Here is a 12695-nt window from a genome sequence, read left to right on the forward strand (position 1 = left end):
AAGTAATATTAAGTGTATATGGTGTTACATTGATGGGTTTCCTTTAATTTTTTTAAAATTTAAATTATTTGCAAAATTATTGCTTGGTTGTAACTAATTCTTACAAAATATGTCTAAAGTGAAAAATAAATATTTTGTCAGTCATGGCATACATCCCAGAGGCAATTCATTTCACAGAGCCCACTACTTGCTGGCTGAGTCAGGTTCACGGGAATTTTTTTTTTTTTTTTTTTTTTTTTTTAATTTTGACTGATTACTAAGAGTAAAAAGTGTGGAACTTGTAGCTTCTCCTAAAATCAAGAGCTCTAATAACACTGGGCTTGTATTCCTAATTGACTGTAGTTGCTGGACTTGAATGATAACTGCTGTTCTTATATTTGAGTACCTGCTGTCTAGTTCAGCAATCTCTATCACTCCTAGTTTTTTATAAACCCAATCTTATTTTCTTATTTAATTACCTTCTTGGTTGGTCTTCATGGGCATTTGAATTTGCTACCTCTGCTTTGCTTCATGTTAGAAAGAAGCAAATAATGAAAGCATTCCTTACACACAGTTTATAACGTGAAATCTTTGGGGGTGACATAAAATAATGAAGATAAAGTGACATAGATTACTAAATTCTTCCATACTACACTAAATCTGAGAGTCAATCAACTTTAATTTTTTTCTAAAATAAAATTTATTGAGTTTTTAATTTTATCTCTATAATTGTGATTAGTATCTGTTTAATTTTTTTGAAACAGTGTAAAATTAACTGGTCTAGCTCTTAGAGCGACTATACTGTAGAAAACTTGATAAATCTGAAGCCTATAGAGATTTATTTTGCCGTAAATCAAAATGTAGCCATTGGTTGTACATGTTAGAAGGAACTCAAAGTAGAGAAAGCATTTTGAAAAGGGAAGGAATTACATTTGTTCTTCATAATGATATCATTATTATTTTTAATAAATAGCTACCATTTAAAATATCTGCTCTATTCCATGGCAGCATCTGTCTATATGCTTTAGTTCTCACAGTAAATTCCTTGAGATTACAAATTGATAGATTGAAGTTCAGATATTCGAGTGATGTGCTTAAATTCTTACAGTTTAAACAGTTGAGCTGGAATTTAAACAAATATAGTTTGAACTCTGACCCTGTGCCAGGCTCTGTACTGAGCATTTGCAATACTAACATGGTTCTTGAATCTAAAATAGAATTTATAGCTAAAAAGTTTGACTACCTATTTGATGTCCCTTCCCAGTTAGGTGAAATAACATGAGTGAAGACATGGCAGGCTGCTAGTTGTGTACCTCTCTTCTTACCACTTAATAGCTCTGGTTTCATCTGGATTGTGTACTTCAGGAATGTTACCCCACCCATGATATTTTATGTCTCATCTTGAGTCATTTTCTGGGTTAGTATTCCAAAATAAAGTAGATATAAATGCAGAATGTATGGATAGCATAAGCCTGACTTACTTGCAAGTGATATAACTGTAGGAAAATATTCTAGCACTACATGTAAATGTTTATGCCTGCTGTTTTACTACTAAGCATATCCATTATGACTGATCTTAAAACAACCCCCTTAAATAGAGTATTAGTTTCTGCATTTTACAGAAATGACAGATATTCTCTTTAGTTTATCCCCTGGCACCCTACCTTCTGTCAAACTGTTCACTTCAAACTGGTGATTTTATGTAAGGATCAGTATATTGAATTGTATTAGACATTCAAACACAGTATGAAACAAGCTGTAAAAATTTCTAGAAGGATTAATATATTTTTGTCTGATTTATTTTCATAGCATCCTAGCAAGGATATAATAATGGGAAAATGCTCATGATATTATATCACTCTCATGTTTCTATCATAATGCAATAAGTTAAGCATTTTAATGATAGTAAATTGTGCTTCTTTCCAATTTGGGAGGGAAGATCTATAGGTATTTATATCTTTATGACATGCAATAATTCTGTCTAAAGGGCTTAACTTTTTCTTTCCTAAAGATTATGACAATGAGGAGATCTTAACTTATGAGGAAATGTCACTTTATCATCAGCCAGCAAATAGGAAAAGACCTATCATCTTGATTGGTCCACAGAACTGTGGCCAGAATGAATTGCGTCAAAGGCTCATGAACAAAGAAAAGGATAGATTTGCATCTGCAGTTCCTCGTAAGTTTGGACACATTTCCATTTGCTTGTCAGCTTACCACCTCAGTACCTAACTAGGGGAATTTTCATTTATTTCATTGAAACGATGTCAATGAAAGAAGAACTTCAACGATATTTAAAAAAATTTTTTTTAATTGTTGATGGACCTTTATTTTATTTATTTATATGCAGTGCTAAGAATCAAATCCAGTGCCTTACACATGCTAGGCAAGTGTTCTAGCACTAACCTACAATCCCAGCCCCTAACAAAATATTTTGACAAATTTTTATTACATATAATTCTTGAGAAATTTACATTTTCCTAACACTATGGTAATTATTTTCTAAATGAATTTCAGTTTGGACCACTTACAATTCCCTCTTCATAATCAACTCCTCGTTCTATAAACTGATTATGAAGATAGAAATTAAGACTTCATCTCTAAAAACTAAAATTGTTTTAAGACTATGTAGTGTCTAATCTTATGGAAATAAATTTTAGGAGAAGATGAATGAATGTTTTTTTTGTTTTTGTTTTTGTTTTTTTGGCGGTACTAGGGATCAAACTCAGGGCCTTGTGCTTTAGAGGCAAGCACTCTACCAGCTGAGCTATCTCCTCAGCCCTGAATGAGTGTTTTAAGTACAAGATGAAGTAATTTAAAATGTAAACATAAAATGAATTAAGGTAACTAAATTTAACTATTAAGATACTACAAACATTTTTATTCATGTCTCAATCTGGAATAAGAACAATTTTAAACACATGGGCTCTTATTTCCTCAATTCACTAATTCCTAATCTATGTTAAAAAGTAAAAATTATTATTTTTGATTAGATGTATTATCCCTCTTCCTCATTCTTACCCATGCTCATTATCTCATCTAATTTTGTTTACCTAGATACAACTCGGAGTAGGCGAGATCATGAAGTGGCTGGTAGAGATTACCACTTTGTTTCACGGCAAGCATTTGAGGCAGATATAGCAGCTGGAAAGTTCATTGAGCATGGGGAATTTGAGAAAAATTTGTATGGAACCAGCGTAGATTCTGTACGGCAAGTGATCAACTCTGGCAAAATATGTCTCCTAAGTCTTCGTACACAGGTGAGGAAGAATTGTGGCTTGGGGTGTTGAACTTGGCATGTTTTGCAAACTAATCCAGTAAGAACTCTGTTTTGGTCCAAGAATGACAGAGCCCAATTAAGTCCTCACACTGTTTTTCTAGCAGTTTGCTATGTAAAATCAAATAGGTTCATTTTCTGTACATATATATTTTTGGAAACTTAAAATAAGAGTATGATACTGATAGTACTTTGAATATTTTAGAGATTATAAAAGAATATCCTTTTCAATTCCAATCTGACAACAAGTAGAAAATTTGAAGGTCATTCTTAGGGCTTTAAATGCCATTGTTCAAGTAGTAACAAGTGTCACAATGAATGGTTTTATGTAAATAATGAAACCTCAGTGTCAGTTGTTTGCAGACTAAGCAAAAACTTAAATTTACTAACCAGTGATTCTTAGACTTCTATTTTTTAAAATTTTAGAAATTTTAGGTTTTAAAGATTGTGTTTGTTATGGAATTTTTTTTTTAACTTTTTCTAGACTGTTCAGCTTCAACATAGAACTTTCTTTAATGTGATTGAATCTCTTACTGATGTCAACTCAGGCCACATGGTGGTTCCTTAAAGAGATTTTTTTGTTTTATTTTATTTGTTCTTTTTAGTTATATATGATAGTAGAATGTATTTTGGCATATTATATATATACATGGAGTATAACTTATTCTAATTGGGATCCTTTTCTTGTACTCGATACAGAGTTATCCTGGTCATGTTTTCAAATACAGGGCTATGTCCGATTCATTCCACTGTCCTTTCTGTTCCCCTCCCCTCCTTCCCTTCATTTCCCTTTGTCTAATCTAGTGGACTTCTGTTCTTCCCCTCCCCATCCTTCCTTGTTGTGGGTTAGCATCCACATATCAGAGAGAACATTTGGCCTTTGGTTTTTGGGGTTTGGCTTATTTCACTTAGCATGATGTTCTCTAGTACTATCTATTTACCCACAAATGCCATAATTTAATTCTTCCTTATGGCTAAGTGTATATACTCAGTTGTGTATATATACTACATTTTCTTCATCCATTCATCTTTTGAAGGGCACCTTGGTTGGTTTCATAACTTGAATATTAGGAATTGAGCTACTATAAACATTGATGTGACTGCATCACTGTAGTATGCTGATTTTAAATCTGTTGGGTTAGACTGAGGAGTCGGATAACTGGATCAAATGGTGGTTCCATTCCAAGTTTTATGAGGAATCTCCATACTGCTCTCCATAGTGGTCGCATCAATTTGCAGTCCCACCAGCAATGTATGAGAATACCTTTCTCCCCACATCCTTGCCAACATTTATTGTTACTTGTATTCTTTATTATTGCCATTCTGACTGGAGTGAAATGGAATCTGCATGTAGTTTTAATTTGCATTTCTCTGATTGCTAGAGATGTTGAATATTATTTTATATATTTTTTGACCATTTGTATTTCTTCTTCTTTGAAGTGTGTTCGGTTCCCTTGCCCATTTATTGATTGGGTTATTTATTTATTTTTTGGTGTTAAGTTTCTGAGTTCTTTGTATAACCCAGAAATTAATGCTCTGAAGTACAGATGGTAAAGATTCTCTGCCATTCTATAGGCTATCTCTTCACGTTCTTGATTATTTCCTTTGCAGAGAAGAAGCTTTTTAATTTGATATCATCCCATTTGTTGATTCTTGATTGTACTTTTTGAGCTTTAGGAGTTCATTTGGGAAAATAAAGAGGCCTAGAATAGCCAAAGAAAGCCTTAGTGAGAAGAGTGAAGCAGGAGGCATCACAATACCAGACTTAAATTATTCTGCAGAGCTATAATAACAAAAATGGCATGGGGTTGGCACCAAAACCGACATAAAGACCAATAGAACAGAATAGAAGACACAAAGACACACCCACATAAATACAGTTACCTCATACTAGGCAAAGGTGCTGTAAACATACATTGGAGAAAAGATAGCCTCTTCACCAAATGGTGATGGAAAACTGGAAATCCGTATGCAGTAGAATGAAATTGAACCCCTATGTCTCACACTACATAGAACTCAACTCAAAGTGGATCAAAGACCTAGGCATTAGACCAGAGACGCTGTGCTTACTAGAAGAAAAAGTAGGCCCAGCCCTACATCATATTTTGTTTAAGGTAATACATCTGCCATTTAGTGGGTGCCTGTGAAAGCAGAACCACCAGAATTGTCTGCCCCAGTTGTTCTGGCTCAGATACCCGTAAATTCAACCTCAGACACTGGCCTGATTGCCACATGTACATATAAGAGAAACCAGACTCATCTGGAGAGACTAGCCTCTCCCTGAGGGGCATTCAGCAAAGCACACTTTAAAAAGGAAGCATTACAAGAAAGTTAAAGGAAAACAGGACTTTGAGAGGGAACAATTACAAAGGGTAATGACCGTCGCTAAACCCAAAGTGTCACATATGCTTAACCTAAAATATTAAGTATAAGTATTGCATCTAAAAAAACATTTTTACAAAAGTAAAAACTTGAGATGTACTTGTTATGGGCCATGGGGTTTTCCACTTGACCTTTAGTGCTTTAGGGCCCAAATGGCAGAGGAGTGGGTGCACTTGTGTGCCCAGCCACCTTGCTGCCAGGCTGAGAGTAACAGATGAAACAACCTGCTCCAGGGCCTAACTGTCCAATTGGCTACCTTTGTGGCTCACTCCCCTCATGGCTTTGGTCACTGTTGCCCATGGAAATGGCTGGGGACAAGGATGTCCCTTTCTTTTGGCATAACTGAACATCATGTAATTGTGCTTAAAATAATGGGGAAGGCACAGGCCAAGGCTTCTGTCTCCCCTACAATGTCCAGGCTCCCTGCTCACCTCCCCTGAATTCTAGACTGAAAGCAGCTCTTCTAGATTCTGACCTCCCACCCCACCCACTGGGAATACTGGGTGTCCCCCATCAGCAGGAGGGTTCTGGTTGTGGTGTGTGAGTGACTCCTTCCCACAGGCCAGGTCAGAATAGGGGGATGGAAGGGAATTGCTCCTCTTCTAACCCATAGACTGGTTGACTGGGGCTGCACTTGACCTCTTTGTAGCTCCAGGAGGACCTTGGTGGCTGCTTATCTACCCTCTCCCTGGGCACCCTATGACTGAGTAGCCAGCCCTTGAGGTCCGAATGTGTGGGGTTGGACCCCAGCATGAGCTAAGCACAGCCTAACTAGTTCTGCCACCAGAGCAAGCCCACATCAGTGATGATCTGGATTTCCATCACAGCCTCTAGCATCATCATGCCTTTGACCAGCAGGCTGACCAATGAGAGCCACAGCTCCAAGGGTGCTGCCGTCAGTAGGCACTGCTGCAGGCCTGGGTGAAGGGCATATCCTCTGCTGATGCATACTCAGGTGCAGGTGGTGAGGGTGCTCAGCTTGCCACACCAACTGGATGTCCCTGGTGGTCCAGGGACAAAAGGGCAGTTTAGTGACCTCCAAGTGCAGGAAGGATTCCCAGCCAGGCCTTCAGCAGCCAGGTAAACAGCATCTTGCAGCCACTCCACAGCATCTTACAGTAATATATACTATATATAATATAATATATATAGTTGAAGATGGTGGCATGGGTCTGGTCACCCAACAGTGCCAGCTTTCTGGAATTCAGGGACAGATCTGGGCCCCCTGGTTGTGTACACACAGGATCCAGGTGATCATAGCTTGTTGGGGTTCTGCTTGAAGCACCAAGAAACAGCCAGGAGCACAATGTATGTATAGTGGCAGTCTCCCCAGCACATCTGAGTGGTGCCAGCACTGTCTAGCCATGGCCACAGGTGCCCCAAGGCAGGGAAGAACAAGGGTCAGGAGGGGCACTGCTATAGGAGCAGGAGGGAAAGCCGGACAAGGGCAGGCAGCAAGTCACCTGGAGAAACCAACAAGATGGGATGATGGTAGGTAGCCCCTCAGCTAGAAGATACATGAGTCCTACTCCACAAGGCATCTTAAAGAGATGTACATAGAGGAAAATTGACTCTAAAATGGCTACCCTAAAGCAGTAATTAGATTTTCTTTGTTCTTTAGGGGACAAAGGCACTAAGGCAGTACTGTTTCGATTATGAATATATGATTTAAGAGAAGTATAAATGTTTTTTACTAAATTTCTTCAGAATACTTTGTATTATTTGGGTTAACAGGTTTTACCAAAGAACTCAGAATAGTTAAGCATATTGTCTTAATGTGTCTGTTATCTCCATTTTGGTAGAATGTTTCAGTGGAGGATACATGGTGATACAATGGTAAAAATAAAATGAAATTTTCCATTCACACAATCTGCTTTTCCTTGGATATGCTTTTCTAGAATATTTTTTGGCATGTATATTTGAAATTTTTCTCTCTGATGTTATTTGTATTTAGTACCTGGCACATAGAAAAACAATTGCCTTGATTCTAATTCCTCCAAAATGGATTTTTAATTTGGTTGTTATAATCTCTAGGCAGTCTTAGAAGGATATTTTAGTGTCACATAGTTGTGTCCCTCAATATCATTCCCTTATATTTGATTACATTAAAGAGCAAGCTAACATAATATGAATGAATTTATAACTATGTAGTATATTCTTATAGTGAATATGATCTTAAAATACTGTGAATTGTTATGAGGATATTTCAAAATACTTAGCAGTGTTTTTTTAAAAATATCACATTATGTTTCAAGTATATTATCAAGAAGTAGTTCAATGATGAAAATAATTTTTAAAATTCAGGTATCTTTTCTTTACAGTCTTTGAAGACCCTCCGGAATTCAGATTTGAAACCATATATTATCTTCATTGCACCTCCTTCACAAGAAAGACTTCGGGCATTATTGGCCAAAGAAGGCAAGAATCCAAAGGTAAAATTATGTACTATTGTACTATTTCATGGAAGATAAACACAAAACAGTCCTGATCTCATCTATCCCAGTGCTTAAAAGCTATCTAAGCTTCAGGCTTCAAACTGATTATTCTTTCAAGGATATCTCTTGCTCCAAAATTGTCATAGTTGCCACTGGTAAACCATGGCAGCTCTCCAAAGCAGAAGAAGCTCTTGTTCCCCAGATATTTCCTATTGTTAACTCCAAATGTATTGTAACTTCTGAAGTTCTTTTTAAAACTTCTTTAATCTTCTTCATATGAATCCGTGACACTTCCAATAGGAATTTGTGGGCCACCCTCCTCTACCCCAAAACTCTCAGCTTATTCTCAGGGGTCACTCACTCACTGTCCCACATTTGTAGGGTACCATAGTTGAGGCTCTTCTGGTTTTTTCCCCCCTTTAACTGTGTTCTGTTTTTATTCTCCTTTGGGTCTTTTTACATAATCTAGAACAGAAAAATTTTAATTAATATAGATTTTTGCTGGATATGGTATAGGTAGTCCATGTTATACTAAATGTTATTAACAATTAAATGACTAATAATATACTGATAACATCAATCAGAAGGCAATGACATTATTTAAATACATAAAATAAAAATTATGTCAGGTGACTTGCTGTATATCAAAGTAATACTCTTCCTCGTTGTTTTTTCTTTTTTTCAATTTTTTTTAGTTGTAGATGGACACAATGCCTTTATTTTATTTATTTATTTATTTATTTATTTATTTATTTATTTTGTGGTGCTGAGGATCAAACCCAGTGCCTCACACGTGCTAGGCAAGCTCTCTACCACTAACCCACAACCCCAGCCCCCCTCGTTTTTTTTGGTACTTACTTCTCAAATATATCTATTTTAGACAGGGATCATGGGCTGAGGATATAACTCTGTGGTCCAGCATTTGTCTGGCATATGTGAGGCTCTGGATTTGATCCCCAGCACTGCAAAGAAAGAGGGATCACCAAAATTGCCTCATTTCATTTGTTGTACCTCTAAACCTCCTTACATAGTCATCAAAAGTACTATAATACTTTTTTCTTTTGATTCTTAGCCTTCTGCCATGATCACCAATCTTCCTTTCCCAACCCCAAGATATCTTTTTTCCATTCTACATCTACTTAACATTTCCTATTCAATCTGTATGTTACATAGTATTTTTTAATGTCTTAAGCTATAGACATCAGGGACTTTCCCTCCTACATGTTGAGCATAATTCTGGTTGCTTTGTCTGGGCTAAGTAGGCTAACTGACTGGTTAAAATAGAACTTCATCCCTTTGTCACTTTTGTAGCATACTTGTAAATTCAAAATATTGGAGTCAGAATATCTGTTGTCCTTTGCACTTGGAACAGTAAAGAAATGTGAGATGTGGTTGCTGGCTGTTCTAGAGAAGGATCACAATATAATAAGGGAAATAAGCTTATTAATTCTGTATAAATTTAGCGTCCAAAAACTACTTAGGTAGACCGGGAACACTATGGTTGCTGAAGGAAAATATGCACACTAAGGGGCTGGAGTATAGATTAGTGGTAGAGTGCTTGTGTAACATGCACAAGGTCTAATCTTTGTATTTTAGCATATATAAAGATTCAGCATTATACTATAGACTTTATACTTCCAAAGCAGGTTAAGCAACTTTCTTCTGATTGGTCTCTGGCAGTTTTCTCATGGAAGTTTTTTCTACTTTGTATTGAATTGTTTGTCCTAAATTGAGCAAAATCTAGAAAGGTCCACATTATATATGTTTTCAAAGCAAGAACTTAATATCAAAATGTTTTGCCAATATGTAGTATACTTGATTTTCTAATTAGAACATCCTAATTTAAATCAATTAATGTATACTTTACTTCAATCATATGCATTTTAATTGTATAATTCATTTGTTCAGTAAGTTTTGGCAAAATGTTTACCCACGTATGACAATCAAGATTTAGAACATTTCTGTCACTCTAGGAAATTCTCTTATGCCCCTTTGAAGCTACTACTCATCCATTCCTGTCTTTGCAACCATTTATCTGCTTACTCTTCCTATAGATTTGTCTGTTCTAGAAGTTCATATAAATGGAGCCATAAAGTATTTTTAAGTTTGTGTCTGGCTTTTGATCAGCATAAGGTTTGAGATTCATTCATATTACATCTAACAATAGTTCATTTCTCCTTAATGCTGAGTAATATACTGTGATATAAATATACCCAAAGGTGTTTATTCATTTTTCAGTTGAAAACCTTTCAAGTTGTTCCCAGTTTTGAGCTAGTATAACCAAAGCTGCTCTAAGCATTCATGTACTCTTTTGGTGAGCATGTTTTTATTCCTCTTGGATAAATACCTAGAAGTGAAATTGCTGGATCATATGATAAGTATATATTTTAACTATATGAAAAAACTGTACACCTCTACCACCAATATGTGATGGTTTCCGTTGATCCATATTCTTACACATTTTTGTTATCATATATAATTTTTTTTTTTTTGTCCTAGAGATTGAACCTAGGTGCACATTACCACCAAGCCACATCCCCAGCCCTTTTTATTTATTATTTTGAGACAGGGTCTCACTGGGTTGTTTAGGGCCTTGCATAGTTGCTGAGGCTGGCCTTGGACTTGGAGTTCTTCTGCCTCAACCTCCTAAGTCGTTGGGATTACAGGTGTGTACCACCATTCCTGGCTATATGTAATTATTTTAGCCATTCTAATAGATGTGAAATGGTATCATTATGGTTTTCATTTGCATTTTCCTGATGACTTTTCATGTAGCCATTTGGACATATTCTTTTGTGAAATACCTCAAACCTTCTCATTTTTAAAAAGTTTTGTTTTCTGATAAGAATTTTTAATATATTATGGATGTAAGTCCCTTATTAGAGGTATGTATTACAATTATTATCTCCAGGTCTTTGTATTTATTTAACAGTATTCTTTGAAGATCAGAAATGTTAATAAAGTTCACTTTTCTTTTTCATAAGGTCAATGATTTTTGTGCATATCCAGAATATTTACCTCTAAGATTGTAAAGATTTTATCCTATGTTTTCTTCTTAACGCTTCTTAGTTTTAATTTCTATATTTAGGTCTGTGATGTATATTAAATTAATCTTAGTTTTAGTTTGAGGTAAGGGTAGAGGTTTTATTTTTAATCACATGTGTATATTCAGTTATTCTGGTGTCGTTTGTTGAAAAGACTGTCCTTTCCTTGTGAATTATGTTGGCACCTTTGTTGAAAATGAACTGGTTATTTCTGGACTCTTATTCTGTACTTACACTGATCTCACACTGTCTCTATAACTGTAGCATCATTTTAAGGCTTGAAAAACAGACAATAAAAAGTAATAAAGTACTGCTATATGCTGCAACATGGGTGAACCTTACAAACATTACACTAATTGAAAGAATCCAGACACAATAGACCACGTGTTATTTGATTCCATTTATGTACAATGTTCAGAAAAGGCAAATCTGTGGAATCCTAAAGTAGATCAGTGACTGTTTAGAGATTGGGGTTGAGTGGGGGAAAGTGCTAATGGTTTATGGGTTTTGGTTTTTGGGATAGGGGCAGGTGATAAAATGTTCTAAAATTGATCATGGTGTCAATTGCAGAAGTCTGTGACCATACTAAAAACTATTAAGTGATAGTTTTAAGTGATACTTTAAATGGGTGAATTGTATGAAATTGTATGGTATATGCTTAATAACTCAAGAAGCTGTTACTATACCCCCCCCCCAATAAAAATCTTGACAGGCTTTTCTTGTAGAAATTTAAATGATTATTCTAAAATTGATATAGGAAATAAACGGAATTACCAAAAAACTTAGGAAAACAGAGTTGGAGGGCTTTGTCTTTTTTACCTATATAATTCACTTCTGCTTTTATTTTATTCTTATAATTACTATGACTTTAATTTTCACTTGCTTTAGTTTCTGAAGATGAAAGCTTATCATTATCTTTTTTTTCTTTCTTTCTTTTGGCAGTGCTGGGATTGAACCCAGTGCCTCATGCATGCCAGGCAAGCATTTTACCATTGAGCCATGTCCCCAGCATTTTTATCGTTTTGTTAGAAATATTTTCTGATTTCCCTTGTCATTTTCTTCTTTAACCCATGGATTTTTTTTAGAAGTATGTTATTCGATTTCCATCTGTTTGGGGATTTAAAAAATATCTTACTGATTTACAACCATTGTAATCAGGGAGAATAGGCCCTGACAGATATCAGTCTTTTGAAATTCATTGAGCCTTATTTTATGGCCCATTGTCTGTTTTGTCTTAATGAATGTTTCATGCATACCTATAAAAATGTGTATTCCTTAGTTGCTGGTTTGAGGGTAGTGTATCTGATTGTCTTTTTATTCCACTTACGTTTCTATCTTCTTTGCTATTTCTTTTTCTTTTCTTTCTTTCTTTTTTTTGGTGGTGCTATTTTCTAATGGTGCTTTGTTACTCAGATGATGGAAGTATTGAGTGAAAACAAATCTTTAACATAATGAAGTTGCACTAGCTTCAAAAGTGATGCAAAATGTAACCACTTAAACTATTAACTAATTGTGCTTTGAATTTCTGAATCTGTTTTAGAAAGGAGAAGGAGTTGAAAGTAGTTAACTGACAGTATG

General features: G+C 35.6%; 1 protein-coding gene across 5 annotated transcripts in view; it reads left to right on the plus strand.

Moving 5' to 3' along the window:
- Pals1 (protein associated with LIN7 1, MAGUK p55 family member) overlaps positions 1 to 12695 on the plus strand; it is a 100101-nt gene that overhangs the window by 72319 nt on the left and 15087 nt on the right. For all 5 annotated transcript variants that reach the window (XM_047538406.1, XM_047538402.1, XM_047538403.1 and 2 more), the window contains 3 exons: positions 1991 to 2158; positions 3037 to 3239; positions 7960 to 8070. In XM_047538406.1, the coding sequence (XP_047394362.1) occupies positions 1991 to 2158; positions 3037 to 3239; positions 7960 to 8070 (482 nt within the window). The remainder of the gene's footprint in view (positions 1 to 1990; positions 2159 to 3036; positions 3240 to 7959; positions 8071 to 12695) is intronic.

This window comes from Sciurus carolinensis, chromosome 2, assembly GCF_902686445.1.
Source record: "Sciurus carolinensis chromosome 2, mSciCar1.2, whole genome shotgun sequence".
Taxonomy (NCBI): Eukaryota; Metazoa; Chordata; class Mammalia; order Rodentia; family Sciuridae; genus Sciurus; species Sciurus carolinensis.